General features: G+C 38.4%; 1 protein-coding gene across 2 annotated transcripts in view; it reads right to left on the reverse strand.

The window, feature by feature from the left end:
* The window catches only part of VAV3 (vav guanine nucleotide exchange factor 3), a gene marked incomplete at its 3' end in the record, with an annotated part of 291,483 nt that overhangs the window by 225,837 nt on the left and 43,566 nt on the right, over positions 1-22,080 (reverse strand). For both annotated transcript variants that reach the window (XM_084243513.1, XM_084243512.1), the window contains exon 2: positions 6,546-6,662. In XM_084243513.1, the coding sequence (XP_084099639.1) occupies positions 6,546-6,662 (117 nt within the window). The remainder of the gene's footprint in view (positions 1-6,545; positions 6,663-22,080) is intronic.

Here is a 22,080-nt window from a genome sequence, read left to right on the forward strand (position 1 = left end):
TCAACACAACTCATCCTGGTTATATACAGGTATATGGGGAAATGTTTCTATGTTGTTGATCAGCACACCTGCCATAGTCAATAAAGACCTTTAAGGTGTGGTCCCTGAAGCCACCTGCATCCTATGAGAAATTCAGGAATCTTTGGGTGGAAGGATTATCTTATAACTGGGAAAGCCTAGCAGAGTTCCAGGGAGATGCGCAGTAGTAGGAAACCATTACAGAGTCTCAATTATCAAGTATCATTGTGTCTGGATACACAGGTGCTCCGCAGAGTGAGCTTCCCAGAACACACATGGACTGCGATGGGGGTGGGGAGATTAACCAGGCACAAATGCTGAGATCTGACCTGGAGTAACAGCACATTCTGGGCAAGAAGGGGTCCTTGAACCCTTATACATACACACTAAGGTATACAAGCAAGACTGGGAAGGGTGAAAACATACAAACTATAGAACACAGCCTGAGCAAATACTCTTATGTGACATAAGGCATTACAGATGGGACAGAAATTTGAGCTCACAAGGCAAAGACAGCTTGATGGTAGCAGGTCTCTGCTAATAAGCCATAGAGGGGAAAGTAAACACTAAATCCTCTTAGTGGAGATAGTACAGACAATGGTGAAATTGTAAATTTACATTATACCAATAATTTTTAAAGTCTTTTTCTACATTAATCATTTCATCTATCGCTTTGTTTTCTCAGCATGCTCACATTTATTTTTAAATGGCAATGTATTTAAGGAGCTAAAGAACCTAACCACCTCTAATCCTAAATCTGAAGTAGATGCTATTTTGTTTTATATCCTGAGGGGCTTGAAGGGAGAGGGGACTTGATGAATGTTGAGGTATCAACTACCATCAGTAATAGTTTCATTGCCAATCTCTCAGCAAAACTCCATGTACAAAAAAGAAATGAAACATTCTTATGACAAAAACCTAGGAAAATATAAGATATAAATAATCATATGTGTGCATATATACATACATTCTCATGTATATTATGATTTTCTTAATCTGAGCCAGAAATAAAATGAGTTTTGAGAAAATTCCACTAGAGTTTTTGACTTTTTACATAGTCACATTCAGAACTCTGAATGATCTATATTTATCCAAGTACTGATTCCAAACTGGATCTAAACTGGTTCACTCAAACACTTTTGAGAAATATGCCAGACTTTTCACATAAATCAATCTCATTTTCACAACAATTCCGTATGATAGGAATTATCCCATTTATAGATAAGGAAACTAAGGAGTAAAGGCACCCCTCAATGATTACAAGGAATCCCCTAGAGTTTTCTTAAAGTCATCTTCAAATTATTCTGCATGGTCCAAATATATAAATGTAGTGTGGGGCACAAGAAGAGTTCCCAGTCAGCAGAGGCACGCACACCCATTCTCATGAAAGTGTAGATATCAGGCAAACATGAGAAGGATGTCAGAGGACTTTGAGAATTTCTTCCAAACCCGAAGATCTATGATTTTCCCTGAGTCAATGGTAAGGAATAGAAGCATTCACTAAGATGCTGGGACAACACATCTCTTTGATTGTTTACATGCTGTAAAACAGAGATGTTCTGGAATGTTCTCTTCACAATTTTGTTTTGATATATGATATATGATGAAAGATGGAGAAGTTACCAAATAGCCTCCAAGTTGGAGGAACATTAGTTAACAGAAGCAAGGTTAACCCAACTGCACACTGAAATCACCTGGCTGACAAAGCTGGGTGTGTCACTTAGATTTCTCTTGCATTAAGTTGAGAAAACTGACATGAGAAAAAATGGAAGACATGGGCTCATGGTCTGGAAAAATCCAGAGATATATATATTTGACTTTGGGTACAGCTTAATTCCAGCGAGGGAGGATGCCACTGGGCTCCTCCCTAGCTGTACTCCCTCCTAACTGTCTGTTTTGAAAATTCATGTGGTGCCCAGATGACTGTAGCTCCTCCAAGCCCTACAGACTCAAATTCACACACTTCCATAGCATGAGGACAGCAAAATTTGTCCCTGCAAATGTCCTAATACATCATACTGGCCCAATCCCCAAACTGTCCCATATCTGAATTGATCACTATGGCTAAAGGGATGGGAATCTAACTGATTAAACCATCCAAACTACATAACTAAAAAAGGGTGGTTTCTCGAAGGAGATCAGAGGATGTAACAGAAGAAAGGAGAAAGATATTTTTATTCAAAATAAAATGTTAACCCTATGCCACACTAGGAAAAAAAACAGCTATTTCCTAACCTTTCCTCTCCAGTATCATTAGTTCTCACACTCAATTCAAAATCCAGTCCCTATGTTGACTATGAATCTGAAACCCATCAAACTAGTGATTAGAGTTGTAGCAAAAGTGATATTAAAAGTAATAACAGCTAATATCTATCAAGTAATATTGGACCTAGATACTCTGTTAAGCATTTCACATGCATTATTTCATTAATACTTACCTAACCACAACTTAAAGATGAGGAAACTGAAGCTCAAAGAGATTAAGTAACTTGCCCGAGACACATTCTAAAAAGGTATATAAATTAATTTAAATTGAGAGTCAACTCAAAAACTATGTTCTTACCCAAAACACACATGAATGTTCCTCTGGATAATGCTCTTGCCTGTATCCCTGACCTACCCCTAAGCCAGTGATCTACAGTGCCCTTCCCAAACCTTATCACATTGGTGATACTATCGAAGTGCTACTAAAATCAGCAGCAACTACCTTTGGCCAGGTGTGATTCTTTTTGATTCAGAAAACATATCACCTTACACCTTGCAAACTATTTTACAATACTTGAAACAACAGTCCTGAATTCTGTGTGTAGTAGGAAGCAGGCTCTTACCCCACCCCCAGCCACCAGAGGAAGGAACTGACTTCATCACTCATCTGGACAGCAGCAGCAACCTGATCTCAATTACTCACTAGAAATGGTCTCATTAAAGAAAAATCCCATGTGCTTCTGCATTATGAACGTGCCAACAGACAGCTCAGTAGGAAACGTTTCCAAACAGCAAAATCATTAATCAGAAAATGACAATCTACACAGTAACAAAAAATCCCTTACAGGAAACATGGAAGTGAGCAAATTCACAAACCCTGTTGCAATGTAAAAGGTAATATAATTAATAATTTGTAATACCACAGGGGGAAATTTTTTATTAAATTTCTTACAATAATGTGATTGTACCTTTTGTTTCTGTTACTAGAAAGTTAGAAAAGGATCCATCTTTTTTTTTAATTAATAAATTTTATTTTTATATTCCCCATCCATCTTTTTTAAGGAAAGTAAATGATTTTTTTGGAATTGCACAGAGACAAGCCCAAAGTCATAGAAGTGCTGTGGTTCTTAAAAGGGGATCCAAGCTCCCCTCAAACTCAGTTTAGGAATAAGACTCAGCAGTGTCAGACAAGGACTATCTCCATCAGGAAACCTGTTCAATATTCAGCAATCCTGAGAGAGTGTAGAATTTAACCTCAAGGCATCTGCTGCCCTAAAATGAGTTCAAGTTACTCACTCATTCCTTATTCCTGTGGGTGATTTTTTTTAATCAAAATATACACAAAGCATTCAGAACTATTCTAATTTTATTGACAGAGTTGAATCGAAATGAATACCCTATAACATTGAGTAAAGAGCTCAACTGAAGGAATCAAAAGTTACACTGAAAGACAAAATTTAAGTCCTTCTAGAGTTCCCAAAACATGTGCTCTTCATCAACCCATAAGTTAAAAGAAAAATTATCATTCCTGTTGATCAACACATTCCCAGGACTTTCCTAATTTCCAAAGGGAAACACCCATATCAAAGCCTCTCATAGGAATTTATGATTCAAGCAGAACCCTAAATCTAGCTTCTCTTTCTAAATATAATTGGATGCCAAGTGACAGATCACTTGTGCATTTCAATTTCATCAATATCCCTTTGGTCTTTCTCCTTGAAGTTCATGTTTTCCATGAGCACTCACACAACAGCAATTCCCAAAATAAAGGCAACAGACACGAAAAATACAGAAGTCAGAAGACCTGAGCTCCAGAGCCTGCTCTGTTCCCAAACAAGGAAACCTTAAAATTTTCATTCTTCGTAGCTCCCTTAGTTTCCTCATCTGAAATTATCTTTTTCTCAAGACTATTATAAGAATCAAATGTGGTCAGTGATATGAAACATTCTGAAAACTTCAGAATGTCATAAAAATAATATTGTTATCACAATCAATACAGTCTTAAATAAAAAAAAAGGTACTAAAGAGACATGAATCCTAGATTCATTATCTGTATAAACTGAGACAGAGAGTGGAGCACAGAAATATATTTTTCATGATTAGACAACTGAGAATTAAATGAAACCCCAAAGAATGGAGAGAAATAAAGCAGCCCATCTAACCTATTAAAATATACATTCACAATATGTGGAATTATTATGTCTCTGAATTAACACCCCTCATATTTTTTCAAAATGAAGATTTAAAACTGTATTAATGTTCCCAGTTCCACCATTTACAAGCTAGGATGTATAAATAGGGACAACAGCAGCAATACTCATATGGTGATACGGGTATAAGGGTTGAGTGGCTGTGTGCAAAGCCCTTTAGCACTATGCCAACACATAGTGCCAGCTACTGGGAATGTTTGCTCCATGGGATAGAAAAGAAGTATTAGCCAGATCTCGGTTCAAATTATTGCTCCATCTCTGCTGGATATGTGATTTAAGGCACAGGTTTCCCATAATGAGGAAAATAATAGTTCTTAGACTTCTTAGGGTTGTTATGAGGCTGTTAGAAATAATATATATGAAGACTGACAACAGATCTGGTATAGCCAAAGTGCTCAGTAACTGGGATATTGGTGGCTTTGTTTAGAGTGATAATATCTAACAGTAATACTAGTAAATTATGAAGCAGTGCCCCAAATTCTTTCATTTTATTGGTTTATTTAGAACTGTACCAACTACAGTTTGAAAAGACAGCTGCAATAATCTTGGCAGCAGTGAAACTGTATGTGATTTAAGTGTCAGGTATAGGATCAAGTTCTCAGCCACACTCTCAAGTTCAATTCTGCTTCAGACTCACCACTGCCAAATATTTTAAGCAGTTAGAAATTTATTCACCCTTGAGAAGCTACAGTTTGTTTCTTTACATTCAACTTTTTATTATCTCAATTATCCCACAAGGCTTCCATTGCCTCATCAATGAGCATGCTGCGTTATTTCACCAGAATGAGGCCTTGTGTTTCTAAGCAATTCCCAAGATCTCCCAGTCTTCATCAACACCAGTTCTTACCAGCTTGAATGAAAAAATGAAGATCTCATGAAAAGCTTTGAAGTCAAGACTATTTTGTCATTTTTCATTTCCCCATCATTTTCATTTTACATTTCCCCAAAAGAGGTGAAGAAGAAACAAAAATCAAAAATTGTTTTAACGGGGGGAAGGCTAAAAGAATAGAAAAAGAAACATTTTTGATGATTTTCAGGACCAACAGCTTAGAGGATTAACCACTTCCCGGGGGTTCACACGGTGGCTTCCCCACATTTGCTGTAGTTCAGCATATAATACCCTATATTTCTGTCTCACTTTGTGTCATGTATTCCCAATGCCCAGCAAACCCATTCACTGCCTGGTGTTTTGCTTATAACTGAAACAGTATATCTATGAAATCAAATCAAAGTATCACTCTCAAATAGCCTGGTGATGAAATACTAGCGCCTGAATTACAATAGTAAGGGCAAACTTCTCAGTATCACTTAGATTTTTTTTCCTTCTTATGTGCTGATTTTCTTAATGCAATTATTTTATCCAGGATTGAAAACAATGTCACCTTAATTACCCGACTCTTCTATGGATTTTCACATGCAAGAAGTTTAATTGTGTATCCATTCACTTCAAAATATAGGACTGTAAATTTTGAAAGGATGACTCCTTTCACCTATCATACAAGTATTTAATGTACACAGATCAGTAAACATGAAAGCAATTTCTGTGTGAAAAATATTGAAATCTGACAAATCCCCCATGATTCTGCTGAAATGCAAGTGGGAGGAGTTATTCAACAACCTCAAACATTTCAGTGATTCCTATTTTCTCCAAGTCATCTACCAAAGTGTCAAAACAGAGAGGACCACCAGGACATCCTTAACTTCCAAAAATTAGGAGCCTTTCAGATATTGAAAAGAGCAGAAGGAAAGAATACTGGACATCAGACTTGGACCCAACAAACTATCTAAAGGAAGTAAAAATGCAACCCTATCCTCTGAGATAACCAGCAGGAAAAATTGTATCTGGATAAAAGATGCCCCTTATACTATTTTAAATTAATACACAACCCTAATCTTATTTCAACAACTGTTGCTCCTATGTGTTTTGTTTTGGTTGGTTGGTTGGTTGGTTGGTTTTGACAAAATCACCTACATGTAAAATTTAATTATATGAGACAGGCATCTAGGCCCTAAAGCCACATGCCCCATGTCCTACTTCAATAAGATGAAACAATAAATATTTGATTAAAATTTCTCCAATTGAAAATACATTAAAAAATAAAATGCAATTACCTTTCCAAAGTCACGAACATCAAACAAGTCAAATGCCTCAAAGAGTTCACTCTTTCTCATGCCAAATGTCTCACAGCAGGCTGTCAGGAATGTCCTTATGTTCTTCAGACAGAGAAACTGTGGAATGAAAGGTAGATGTTAATACAGAGTGAATCATCTGAATGCTAGCTATCCTCTGCCATGTGCAGAATGCTATAAAAACAAGGAATAAACAGTCATCTGTGGGGACTGCTTTTCAATTACTCCTTCAGTATTTATTTAGTGCCCTTCACAGCACAGGTGATACCACTGTGAATGAGACAGACAAAATTCTCCCCTCATGAAGCTATCATTCTAGTAAGAGAAGACAGAAAAAGAGGTAACTCAGCAACAACAGCAAAAAAAAAAAAAAAAGTCTTTATTTTCACACAGTGGTAAGTGAACTAGAGAAAATGAATGCCAGGAGAAGGGATCTGGATAGCTGGGGGTAGTTTCTGGGGACAGCATAAATGGGATGGTTAGAGACAACATCACTGAAGAGAAGATGGTTAAGCAGAGACGTAAAGGTGGTAAAGGAGACAGCCATACAGATTTACAGGACAGGAAATTCCAGCCTAAGGTCACAATGCAGACTTTAAGATGGCAGCATCAGAGGTGTGTCTCAGGCATAAGTGATAAATAATGTACCTTGGGCACAGTAGTGATAAGGAGTAAGTATGGCAGCAGGTCACTGATAGATAATGGGGTCACATAAAGACGTGCCTTGTGGGTCACAGATTTTACTCTGACTGAAAGGGAACTCACTGGCAGCTTCAGAGGCGGAGGAGGGATATGATCTAATAGTTTTAAGAGGGTCTTTCAGGCTACTATTTGAGTATTGAAGGAAAGGGGCTGGATCAGGGGTGGATACAGGGAAGTCAGAAATCTATTGCACCCATCCAGGTGAGAGATAACTGTGGTAAGACCAGGTGTTGCATTTTAACTACATTAAAAGTCAGACACCTCTTATTCATCCGATGGGGGTTGGGGGAACAGACACCTGGATATACGAGTGTGGAATTGTGCAGGTATATACTCCAGACATAAACTTGGAAGTTTAAGTATAAAGAATGCTTAACCATAAGATTGTTGGAGGTGACTTTAGGGGAAAGCATAAGGGACCTGAGGCCAGGTGACTTTAGGTGGGGAAACAAGGATGAGCTGCAAAGAGTCTGAAAAGGGTGACTGGAGAGGAAGGAGAACCACCTGGAGAATGTATTTTTCCTGACGCCAAGTACAAAAAATGTTTCAGGAAAGAGATAAACAGTCGGCTGCTGCAGATGGTCAAGTAAGATTCTGATCAAGAGCTGTCCGGCAACTTGGCAGTGTGAAAGTCCCAGGTACCCCTCGACAAAAGCAGGTTCTGTGGGGACCCCCCCGGTGGCGCAGCAGGTTGAGCGCAGTGCTGTGAAGCTGTCCACAGCCTCCGCAGCACAGGTTTGATTCCCAGCCAGCCAGGGAGATATCCACATGGCGCGGCAGACCTCTCCTGTCTCACCCGCTGCTCCCCTCAGCAGTGTTTTCAGTCTATCTGCCTGTTCCGTTCCCCACTTTGTCTCTGGTGAATTCTCTTACCCTCCTGTGCCTCTGGCCTGTACCCCCATTCTTGTATAAATAATTTTTTTAAAGTAGGTTCTGTGTTGAGGATGGAGATGAAAGGCTGCTTGGAACAGGTCCAAGTGACAACAGGAAGAGGAGAAGACATGATGATACAACAGCAGTGCTTGATATTTTTCTGCAAAGGGAAACAAGACTGAGGAGGTAGCCAGAGAGAAATACAGGTCAGGGACAGGTTCTTTGAAAACAATGGAAGTTGTTGAACATGTTTCTGTTTTGATGGAAGTAAATCTGGTAATGAAAGACAGCCCTCACCTCCCAAGCTGTTAGTGCAGGCCTTCTCAAGATGTGTCACTTTGGCATGTGGACTATTTGGAGTTGAGGTCAACTGAGGTTCTGCAGGCCCACAAGAAACTTTTACCACTTCTTTAACTACCCAGAGGAAGGAATTAGGGGTTTTATCAGAAATAACCTCTCTTTTAGAAAAAACTAACTATAGGAGGACAACATCTAATTACAGAGCATCTGGCCTTTGTCACTTAAGTCACACACCCCCACCTTTGTCATGCAAGCCCCTCTCTGCTCTCCCTGAAGCCCCAGACTCAACTCAGGATTTATACCCTCATTCACCTCACTGGTCTTGGAGCCCATATGTATGTGGATTCCCCATACATATGTAAGTAAATTTGGGTCCTCCTGCCCACTACTGATCTGATACATAGCTGATTATTCCACCAGCCCAAGAAGTGCCTAGGGAGGTCAGGAGGGAATTTCCTTTCTATCCCTACAGGAGAAAGGGGAAAGCTGTCATGCAAGAAAGGACAGGGCCTCCCTGGTGGTGCAAGGGATTAAGTCTCAGCACTATGAAGCTATCCTCAGCCACTGCACACATGGCACAGCAGACCTCTCCTGACTTGCCCGCTGCTCCCCTCAGCAGTCACCCCAGTGGAAAGTCACCCTAGAGGAAATCCTGAGGGAGGAGAGGGGAAGGGGCCAGTGCTCAAGTTGAGGAGAGGGGCGCAAAGAGCATCTCCACTCATCAACACTAACAGGAGGAGAAGAGAGAGCTTAGACAACACAAACACCAACAGAATTTACTTTCATTATGCAAAAAATTCAGATTGAAGCAAAACTCAGATTGAAGCAAAATACAAACATACACTGAAAGCAAAATTAATCTTTTTGGAAACATTAGCCGCGATGCACACAAATAAAAAAAATATTAATCTTCAATAAATGAGAGCCCTGTTTTTCATAAGCACTATATATGTTTCATTTTTGTTTTATTTTTTATCTTCTTTTTTTTTTAATTTGCTGAAACCTATTTTATTTCTTCTGCATCTGAAGCATTCAGCTTTTTCACAGGCTTAACTCAGACACAGTTTTTACCCTTTACAGGAATCCTGAGAGGTTTAAATATTTCAGGAGGGGTTAAAAACACACGGGAAGCATCATCAACCATTGCAGCAGCCAATCGGCACACACAGTTGCTGCTTCCACTTTAAAAAATTTATAAGAGACCTTATGACACAATCACTCTGCATGTAGCTCTTCCACACAGAATTGCTTATTTACAGATTAAAAGCCTTGCATTCTGCCAAGATAGACAATAATTACTCTCTTGGGAATTATGCAACTGCCCTCTTGCAATATTTTTTACATAATTAAGTGCCCAACTCATAGCTCATCAAGGAACAAAGCATAATTGCACATGCCACCCTCTGAAGATTCTCATCAAATCTCCCCCCCCACTGGCTGCCCCTTCCATGTGGGAAAAACTACAGAGACTTCCAATAAACAGCCTTGATCGCTAATTCAGAAAATAAAGTGTTATTACTGAAAGCAAAATAAATATATATAGGAAATGTGGTCATCATTACATGTATACAAGAGATCTAAAAACAGACTACCCCTCACTTCTAGAACCAAACTTAACTTTATTTGCTCCTTAACTATCTCAATTTCATTAAATTCAATATATATATATATTGAATTCAACTTTCAAGCCTAAAGTTAAAAGAACAGTATAATGAACACTATCTACTCAACAACTATAACATACTGCCATGTGTACTTTTGTGTTCCAACCCTTTCTCTATAAAATTTATTTTGCTGAACATTTTGGAAGTAGACATTATGGCATTTCACTAATAAATAACTGAAAGTGCAACTCATAGGAATAAGGGCATTTTCCAATATACCCACCCACAAAACCATTGCCAGATCTAAGAAAATTAAAAACAATTCATGTTACCTAATATCCATTCCATCTTCTAATTTCCTCAATTGGCTAGCTAATGTCTTTTTACACTATTTTCCTCCAATCTAGGATCCAATTAAATTCTACCCATTACATTTGGTTACTTTATCTTTGCAGTATCTTATAGTCTAAAAATCCCTCTTTTTTTAAAAAATGACATTTTTAAGATTTCAGACTGGGCCTTATAGAATGTTCCATATTCCTATTATTTCCCCCAGGGTATCATTAAACCTCTCCCTCCAATCTTTCTGTAAACTTAAAGCTAAATCTAGATTCAAGTTCAACAGCTGTGGCAAAAATACTTCATTCTGTACTTCAGAACTTCATATCTAACCACATCCGAAGGCACTAAATGTTAGGTTATTCCATTATTATTGACACTTAGTTTGATCACTTGGTTAAGACTGCCACTGCTACAGCTCTATTATAAAGATTTGGGTTCCCCGCTACCTTCTACATCACCACAAAACCTGAGGTGTTGACTTGGGTCCATGTTGCTGTCCTATTTCCCAATAACTTTTCATCATAAATTTAGTATCCACTGATAATTCTTCTTTCACTTATTCATTTGGAGCTGCAAAAGAGTTATTTTTTTTTTAATTCTATGATCCTATCCGCATTTATTAGCTGGCATTCTTGCCTAAAGGAGAGCTTCCTCATTCCCTCCCACACCCACCTCTTCTGCTTATGTAATAAATCAGTTGGCATCATTATTCTTTTATATATTTATATTGTCCCAAATTTGGCTTCAGGGGATCTTGAGGTGCAAGGATTTTCTAGGTAAGGAGGACTATGCACACAAGAAAAAGACACAACAAACAGATGGTCTACTGGAAGCAGTAGAAGTGGTTTGAAAGGACCAGAACGGGGACAGTGAGAGCAAGACTGGAGAGGGACTTACATGGCATGCCAAAGGGAATTGGGCCTTATTCTGGAAGAAGTGGTAAAGTTAAAGGGTTTTAAGTACTCGAGTGGAATACTCAGCTTTGCATCTTATGCCTGCTGTTGCAGTAATTTTTTGAGTGTTTCCTAAGTACCTATGCTAAATGTTTATGCATTTAGTCCTCACAATAACTCAGTCAGAGAAGTTCTATTTTTTTTAATATGCATACTGAGGCTTAGACAGTCACCCACGTTCACATAACTACATTTGCAAGAGTAATGGAATCACAATTCAAAATTCAGACATTCTGGCTACAGAGTCTATTTCATTAACTAATATATTACAGCTAGTTCAGTTTTGCAGTTCGCAGAACTAAATGATTTTTTTTCTCTTTGTCGGATAGATGATATGTGATAAGGAGGCAAGACAAGGATAATTAGGATTGTGGTCATATTTAATATAAAGATATGGCAATTTGAAGTAGGATGATAGAAGGAGGAATGCAAAGAACTCAATGTGATAGAAAAAGGGAAAATCTGGTAATTGATGAAATGTGAATGGGGTGGAAGGAGCGGGAAAGAAAGTAAGAATCGAAAATATACCTACACCTCTCTCTTGGGCACCCCATAGACAATGGGGGCGTTCACTGAAAATGACAATTTGGGGGAGAGGGTATGATAAGGACCACAGATTGAGCCAATTAATTCTTGTTTTCACATAACAAAAGTCTAATAGTGAGAGGATTGCAGACTCTCTCAGACATACCCAGATACCCAGTGACACACAATATATTCTAATAACACAGCCTGCAACCACTGTGCCCACCCTCTCTGCTCCAACAAAAATATTTGAACAGCTTGCTTATTTATTACAAGTTGAAGAATTAAGGGAGTAGAAAACACTCCACTTAAATGCACATAACCTTCAAAGAAAATTTAATACCATCAATGTCTAAGATATCCTAAAATTATACATCAGTTCAAAATTCTCTAGATTAGTTATCCGAACAGATGAAGCTAAGTGACTTTACAAGGTGCAGCCTCCATCAGCACCACTGCAATGCTGGTCAATAATTATACAGTCAATACAGAAAGGAAACATTTAAAGGTCAGACTGCTAGAGCTCACTACAAAACTCTGAATCCGGTTTCCCTCTACTCCTTTTATAAAGTGTATGGTTTCCTTTTCTGTGTGTGTGCAAGAGCCATTTTGACTTTTCAGTATGATATGAATGCACACAGAAGCACTTCCCTTTTCTTATTTGAAAGAATAAACATCCACTTCTCTAAAATTGCTAGCAGTCATGGACTACTTGTATTAACTAGGGCTACATAACAGGAAAAACCTTCATGGTTTATTGCGAAATAAGCTATTTCAATTTCAACTTAGAAATTGTATCTTGTGGGACGGTCAATGATTTCTAATAGAGCTTCACAACCAAGGAGACCTGGTGACTTACGCTGTTTCACAAGACCCACCCACAGCCAGGATCTCTGAAGAAGAAAGAAGTCCTCAGGGCCTCATGTCTTGGTGGAATACTGGTTACCCTTTTTGAAAGAGAAACTCTGAATTGAGAGCAGGCATCATTCAGATTATGAGTGGTCATTAATGACCGTCAGTTTAGAAAGGCACAGAAGACACTATGATGAAACCCACACACAAATATTAAGGTGCACAAGTTTTCTTTCTTAGCTGAGCCTCAGTTTTAACGTTGTCAAGTCTCTCCCTGATACCCCTATCACTTTAACTCCTCTTCTATCCTCCAAAGAACCCAGTCTATTCTAAGCTATCCTCAGGAAGGGAAATATTAACAAATTAAGTTTCTCCCTTCTGGGGTTTTCTCTTATTATATTTTTCCTTTATTTTTTTATTGAATTAACATTGATTTTTAACACCATATGTGATTTAGAGGTACAGGATAACACCTCCTCAAATGTATGTCAGCACACCACCAAGGCACCCATAGATCTTCACCATAGTCCACTGGGCACCCCACACTTTGCTCACCCCATGTCCCCACCACCCCCCAATAGCCTCAACTCTATAGTCAGATTTCTAGGGTTTATTATTGGTTTGGTTTTGTCTGATCCCTTGTTTGTTTTTTTTCTATTCATTTCTATCTTCTTCTCTCTCCTATATCAGTCTTTTAAATAATGTAAGCTAAATCTTACATCTTTTGGATTTTTTTTAAAAGAAAGAAGACTCTAGAATGATTTTTTATTTGTGCTGAACTTCATTTGTCCTTTTATAAGTTTGTGAGTCCCAACAGAGGGGTTCTCCTTACCATTGTTCTACAAAGAAATTAAAACTACAGGGCCTCCCTGATTCTTAAGGGGTTAAGAACCACACTATGAAGCAATCTGCAGCCTCTGCAGCCCGAGCTCAATCCCTGGCCAGTCAGGGAGCAACCTACACGGCGCTGCAGGACCTCTCCTGTCTTACCCGCTGCTCCCCTCAGCAGTGTACTTCGGTCAATCTGCCTGTTCTGTTCCCCTCTCTGTCTCTGGTGAGTCCTCTCACCCCCTGCATCTCTGGCCTGTACCCCAGCTCTTGTATGCATAAATAATCTTTAAAAAAAGAAAGAAATCAAAACTACAGATGGAGTCTGAATTATTTTAAAATCAGCATGCTTCACTTAGCATCATTTTGGGTTGATATAACAGTACCAAATTATTTTACTCTTGATCTTATTATTATAAATCAATAAAGACCCTAAAGCACACTCAGGGAAAAATGCCAGAAATGGAGGAGGTTTCTTTGTGCTCAAATCATTAAGCCAACCCCCATGTACCCTGTAACACAGGGAATGAGAATCACGCCAGAAGGAGGGGCACTGTGTGGTTCCTCATTAGCGATGACATTCAGGATGAGAAAAAGGCTTGTGGTGACACATAAATCTATGCTGCTTTTAAGATGAGTTTCACAAATCCATTAATCCAGAAAAAGAAAAAAAAAACCCACCTCAGGCAACTCTCTCCCCTACACACAGCCACCTGAGGAAGCAGCCACTGAGCACCTTACACTTCACAGAAGCACAGCTAAGGAGTATCCCCACCCTGCACTGGGTACCACTTCCCCACCACTGCCTGCATGCCACCCCTTCCACTGCACTCCATGTCATGAGCAGAATTTGAGTAGCAGGAGACACAAAATGGAAGCAATGAATGGAGAGGGCGGGCAGCAAGGAAGTCTGAGTCTCTCCCTCCTCATTTGATCTGCCCTTGACTTTATGGGGCAGGCATTATCATCTCCCCATTGATAGATGTGCCAACTGAAGTATAGAGAGGTAAAATAATTGGCCCTAAGTCACACAGTAAGTGGTGGAGCAGGTGTACAAACCCAGGCTGCTGGCTCCAAAGTTCAGGCCTTTGGAGCTATGATGTTTTGTCTCCCATGTGGTGGACACTGTCCCAAGTCAGGGAGCTGGCAGGTACAGGTCCTGCCCTCTAGGGGATAGTAGTCTTGGAAAGAAAAGAAACAAATAATACGGAGCATTTCGTTGCCACTCAAGTAAGTATAAAGGGAAGCACTGGGTTAAGAGAGACCACAAAGGAAGACTAGGTCTGATGAAGAGGGGAGGCCGAGATTCATTCCTCTCTGGAAGAGGCTGCATTGGGTGTCTGAGGATGAACAAAAAGTCATGAGATCAGCATGATGAGAAACAAAGGCCTGGACTTTTGGCAGGAATGCAGTAGGTCACATGGCCTGGGCAGTGTGCTGTGGCAAGAGAGGACAAGAGATGAAAGAGGCAGGGGCCACATCCCTACTGGAATTTAGAATCCAGTTTTCCAAAAGGTCAGGGAAACCTCAGAATAATGCCTGTGAGTCTATAAATAACAGTAACTGTAAACATATATTTCCCAGTAGGGCATTCAGCACTTCCCACGCATGGTATATCTCAGTGTATGCACATAACAATCTTACGGGCAAGACATGAATATTTCATCCTACCCATAAGGAATTAAGACATAGTATGTAACCCAAGGTCATGGCAGCAAGTAGAACCAGACCCACCTCCCTGCCAGCACTCCTGCCTGCCATGCTGCTAGGCCTCCAGGGATGCTGGGGCCAGGCGTGGGTTCACAGCAATGTCAGGACCATAACCCACAGCTTAAATGGTTGTTGGTCTGCCTGATTCCTCAGGAAAAGATATCAGGTCTGCCTGATTCCTCAGCCAATTTAAATTGTTGGGACAAAGTTCAGGACTTCCTTTAACTACTCCGTTGCCTGACTCTCAGACCTCACGGCCCCCGAAATTTGTTTACTTTCTTACCACGACTGTACACATATTACTTTTCTTAGCACACCTGAATTTTTCCAGTTCACTTTCTGTTTTATCATATTTTTGTGTAGCAAGTAAATAGAGAAGATATATTATTAAATTTGAAATAATTATTCATTGTATCAAATACCAGATCATCTGAGCTCAAATCAGCCTGTTGTTCTGGCTCTATCTCAAAATTTGTGGAGGCTATTTTGTAAAAAATTTTCAAGATTATACTTAAGGATACTGTGTTCATTCCTGTATGTAAAGTAAAATGATATGATTATGGCTGTTTATCTTGGTAGCATCATTATGCCCACTGGCTTAATGAAATAAAACAGAGGATATTCTTGCTAACCACAAACTTTAATGTCTTCTTTATTAAAACAGATGATCCACACTGAAACTAAAAATGAGGTTCAATACCTTTCTAATTTCAACTTCAGGAAAAAAGGCAGTATATATACTTCCCTTTAAAATTAACCAACGAGGGTCTCCCTGGTGGCTCAAGGGGTTGAGCACCACACTATGAAACAATCTGCAGTCTCTGCAGCATGAGTTCGATCCCCAGGCTAGTAGTTTTATATATAACTACTAGTTATATATAAAAACTGTAACAAATGCATTAAATTGATATGCATTCATTATAGAGATATTCTATGAGATTCTTTTGTGAATGAAATTTTCCCCTGAATTTTACAGATTAAACCCACATGGTGAGGCAGACCTCTCCTGTCTCACCCACTGCTCCCCTCAGCAGTGTATTTCAGTCAACCTGCCTGTTCTGCCCCCCACTCTGTCTCTGGTAAATCCTCTCACCCTCCTGCACCTCTGGCCTATACTCCAGTTCTTGTGTGCATGAATGGATAAATCTTTTTAAAAAATAAAATAATATAAAATTAACCAATGAAAAAATGTTCAAACTGCCATTTAGTTCAGATTGCTTAGCTCTCAACTTAGCAACCTGCCTTCCCCTCTTCTTTCCCTCGCCTACAAACATCGTTTTCTTTATTTCTTAATACCTTTCTGGAGGCTTCTTGTACACACTGAATAACTCTGGAACAAAATTACCTTAAGATATATCAGTCATTGGTTTTTTTTTTTTGTGCTGAATTGCATTCTATTTTTTGCTCACATTTCTGACTTTTGTAATAGTTAATCTATCTGAACCCACACTCTTCCCAATTTAGCAACATTCCCAAATTTTATGCAAACTGTACTTATGCCTTTTATTTCATTACCTGGCAGAAAGACCTCTTTATGATTTACGGTTCAGGCTTTAGCTGTGCCCACTATTTGACCATCTATTTTATTAAAAATAAAGCTGTGTTTTTTTTCTAATGTCAATATGAGTATGTGGAATTTGCAATGACATCACTGTATAATAAGAACAGAATTATAGGTCAGATTTTCATCTGACCTTTATCTTAGATATCATAGGTTATCTTGTATATTTACACACACACACACATGCACACAATTCTTTCCTTAATAAATACCACTACTTCTATACAATAGTTCCTCCTGGAAATGTTATTCAACTAGAACACTTAATCAGGTAGAAGTACATCCTAATTAAGTATAGAAAATGGTTCTTGATTTCTTCTTTTCCCTACCTTGTTCTTAGCCTTTCCATACACCCTGCCATTTCTAAATCCAGGAGGTTTGTACTCAGTTTAAAAAATCTGCTAATCCAAACAATCACCAATACCCATGCTATATTATCACCACATCTGTATTGAACTCAAGATCAAATTAAGAAGCTTTATTTCCAGTGGTAACAGAAAAATCTAAGAAGAAAATATAAGTGGGTGTATTAACTCAAGGTCTGTGAATTCCCACAGTCAAAAGCCTCCACTCATCTTTCTTCCTGTCAAATCACCCAGTAAGCTTAATTCCAAAGAATTAAATGTTTTACCCTGCTTTATCCCCAACTTGAATAACACATACAACCCAGTCATTTTTCCACCAGAAACTGAAGACACTTTCAGATCATACAACTTCCTAGAAGACTGTACTAGAGCATTCTAGATGAGCTTCTTCCTAAGTATCTAGAGATTTTTTCTTCAGTAGTAATTATCTATTGCTACTCCAATACTATAAGGCAGATATGAAATATGTAGGGATTTTTTATAAAATGTGCCAAATTGTATAGTACCAAAATTTAATTTTTAGTCATTGTTACATGTCCTAAACATAGCCTAATACAATTAATACAAGGTAAACATATATAGACACACTGTATATATGTACACATACTATATCTGTATACACACAAATTATATGTTACTCACTATATGTACACAATGTATACATACACAGATAAGAATATACAGGGGAACAAGAACTAGAAATCAAAGACCTAAATTCAAATCCTGACTCAGCCATCAACAATTGTGTGGCTATAAGAAGGTAATTTAGTACAATGATTCAAAATGAGTTCAGGGATCAGAGAGATCTAAACTCAAATCACCTACCCACTAACTGGATGGATTTAGGAAGGTGACTTGCTTTCTAAGCCCCAGATGGTAAAAGACAGATAAATGTATCTTACTCAAAGGATGGTACTTCTTCCAGTGAAATTACATGTCAAGCATAATTCTAGTAAGTGCTAGCTGTTCACTCAATAATGCTCATTGCTATTGATAAAGTGATAAAACAATGAAATATATTCCTAATTTTATATGATTAGCCTGTCATAATGGCATACCAGTATTAGTGAAATTGTCATGATTAAGGTAATTATTTTACCTGTGTAACTCTTGGTTTCTCCATTAACAAAATGGAGATAATTACATTTCTCTGAGAGGTCTATTGTATTATGTGAAATATCTACAAGAAATCAAAGTTTCATTGATTCAGTAAGCACTGGGGGAGAACCCATTAAGTGCTAGGCAATATATAAGCACAAGTAAGTACAAAGTTGTATGCTAAAATGTAAAAGAAAATATAATCTCGCAAGGAGATTATAGTCCAAAGAACAGCAGATAACCTTAAGGAGTTGTAAAAATGCAAGTATCATTACAATTCTCTGTACGTGCTATAAACTTCCTTTCTCTGATTTTCATGGTTCTCTATTTTCTTCAATCAACTCCATCTTGCTTTCTGAATTTAGATTATACTTAATGTATTACTTAACTTATATTAAAAGTGAGTTATGAAATCAGTATAGCACAGACTACTAGTTATATATAAAAACTGTAACAAATGCATTAAATTGATATGCATTCATTGTAGAGATATTCTATGAGATTCTTTTGTGAATGAAATTTTCCCCTGAATTTTACAGATTAAGTATTAGACTCAATCATTCCATATTCCATGCTCTCAAATAAGAAGTAAAACATAACTTTCTGGGTCTAGATTTTCCCTACTCCTATACCCACTTTACTTTTTTCCAGCCTAAATGCAAGAGAGTTGACAGACCTTGTGTTAACTTAACATATGATGTTAATCTGATACACTTATATTGCAAACTGATTACCACGACAGCATTAGTTAAAACCTCCATTACATCACATAATTACCATTTTGTTTTGTCCTATACCCAATTTTTTTTAAAGATTTATTTTATTTATTTATACAAGCACTGGGTACAGTCAGAAGCGCGGGGAGAGTGAGAGAATTCACCAGAGCCAGAGCAGGGAGCAGAGCAGGCAGACTGACGAAATACACTGCTGAGGGGAGCAGTGGGCGGCAGGAGAGGTCTGCGTGCCATGTGTTACCCTCGCCCGGTGGCCGGGGATTGAACCGGCGCTGCAGAGGCTGCGGGCAGCTTTGCAACCAAGCGCTGCGCAACCAGGGAGGCCCCTATACCCAATTTTAAATGACATCATTAGTAGTTCGACATTTGCTTTATTTGTTCCTTTCCCATACACTGCCTGTATTAGGTTTGGCACTAAGCTAAGGACTATCTGGCCTCTTGTCCATGGCTAATATAATATAATGGATCTTCCAGATGATTCTGGACGGAAACAGATAAAATAGTTCAATTAAAACCAGGAAATGCAAAAGTAAGATACTGTGTGTATAGTAGAAAAAAGTTGGTCAAGTTGCTAAAGCTTGAACATCACAGAAGATACAAATCATACGTTCATATTGTCAGTTATTCTGTCACTGAATATTTTCATGTTTAGCACTATAGTTTTATTTTGTGAACAAGATTCTGTCATAACAGTTAACGTAGTTTTCTGTTAATACTATGCTAGAATTTAACTTCAAATATTTGCTTCCAATGATAGCTAATTTTTATACATCTCGAGAAAGACCTGCCAGGAGTACCTATCTCCAGTTTTATAATAAAAATCATAAGGTAGAAGAGTGTTTTCTTAAAATTAATTTACTTCTGTGGACCCCATGTGTTCTGAGGATGGTTTTCTGGGACCTAGTTTTTAAAAGATTAAGTCCCAAATAAGATATTGTTCTTACCACATCTGAATTTTTTTTTCTAAGTAAGGTATTATATTTATTACTATTGCCACAAGATGACAAAATAACAAGTTCCTACACGGGATAAATGTCAAGGCCACTTCCATGCAAGAACAGCATATCATCATTTACCACGAATACGTCTGTTCCTGTAAGAATAGTCTGGTAAGCAAAGGCTGACCAGCAAGAAAGCCAGTCAAAACACAGAGAAAATACAGAAGGGGCGACAACAATTTTATGGCTACCAATGCCATTCTTCAAAAGTACTCATAAAAGTTAAATTTTTTCCTTACTTGACAAAAAAAATATTCTTTAACATTTCAGGCAGGAAAAAAAAACATTGCAGGCAGAAATAGTTACTAAAGCTCATATTTCAAACATTGGTATATTAATGCTTATTCTTGACAGTAAATTTTCACATGGGGATTACTTTGAGGAAAACTCTCATTCCATGGTTCTCACTGCACAGTCTGAATATGAAAACAAGGTCATTTTCAGTGCTCAAAGGAAAAAAAGTAGAAGAAATTTAAATTGGCATCAATTTATTGTGAAGAAAAATATCCTCTTAGGACAGAATTTTTTTCTGTCCTTAAAAAACTTGAGGTTTTGTGGAGGTTTTTCTGCAGAAAACTTGGGCACAAATTCTGACATTCCAATTTAAATAGATCTCATTATAAACAAAAATGACACAAATCTCATCATGCATGAAATTTCATTATTATGAAATTAAGTATTTGCAGGGGGGAACAGATTTCTAAATCCTGTCAGGCAGCCCACAAGAAGGGGGGCGGGGCTGGTGAGAGGCAGAGGCAGAGAGAGAAACGAGAAGGGAGAGAGCAGGAAAATTTGATATTTCTCTCTATATTATTAACACTTAGGACAGTAAGTGCTTGCCTAGTAATTGTCCATTATTTTTTTTTAATGACAATGTCAAACACTACAGTGTTTCACCTGCAAACTGTAGAGCAGTGATTGAAAGTCATGATAAATTTCAAATGATTTGCTTCTAATTTAATACAAACATCAAAAGTATCCCAAAAAAATTTCCCCACAGACATGGCCCTAACGCAGAGGAGAATACACTCATATACTTTGTGTTCTGGTGGTTTCTAGCTGCTTGATCCACCATTCCCTGAGAATTTCTTTATCAACATAAGTTTTACTTATTAGCCCATAGACCATGTTAGTACAAATTGTGTTGCAAATCATTTACCGTTTGATTCTCATCCTCTCCCCTCCACTGTCCATGCCTCCCACAAAGTCTCATGCCAATCCAAAAGTCTATAAGAGAGTTTGGAGGTGTGAGGAGCAAGCAAGAGAAGGGACTGAGAAAGGAGGTATGAGGAGGAAGGAGCTGGAAAACAAGGCCACAATGATTGTGTGACCTTAAGTCCCCAGGTATCAGAAACTGAGAGAAAGTACTCAACTGTTCTTACCCACAAGACGTGTGGTGGCAAAATAGTCAATTTTATTTCATCAAAGGCAAGGAAAACCACTGTTAACATCTGGATTATACTTTAAAATATGCTCCTTCATAGTCCCTGTTATCATCTGCTGTCAAAATAATTCAGGAGGGCCTCACTGGTGGTGCAAGGGGTTAAGGCGCAGCACTATGAAGCTATCAACAGCCACTGCAGCATTAGTTCGATCCCCGGCCAGTGAGGTAACCCACGTGGTGCATCAGAACTCTCCTGACTCACCCACTGCTCCCCTCAGCATGTATTTCAGTACATCCAGCTGCTCTGCTCCCCACTCTGTCGTTCGTGAATTTTCTCACCCCCCACACCTCTGGCCTGTACCCAAGTTTTTGTATGCATAAATAAATAAATCTAAAAAAAAAAAAAGGAAAAGAATTCAGGAATTGGAAAAATGATAACTAGTAGAACTAATGTATGTACAAGAATCATTACATTCCAGGCACAACTCTAAGTGTAAGTGTACGTGGATGCCTGTGTGTCTACGCTGCACACACTCATTCGGTCCTCACAGCAGTCCTCAAGATAGCGATCCCCATTTTACAGATGAGGAAACAGACAGAGAAAGGCTAAACTCTTGCCCAAGATCATATAGTCAATAAATAGAAGGTCAGGGATGCAAACTGAGGCAGCCTGGCCTCACAACTACTC

This window comes from Talpa europaea, assembly GCF_964194135.1.
Source record: "Talpa europaea genome assembly, chromosome: 9".
NCBI lineage: Eukaryota > Metazoa > Chordata > Mammalia > Eulipotyphla > Talpidae > Talpa > Talpa europaea.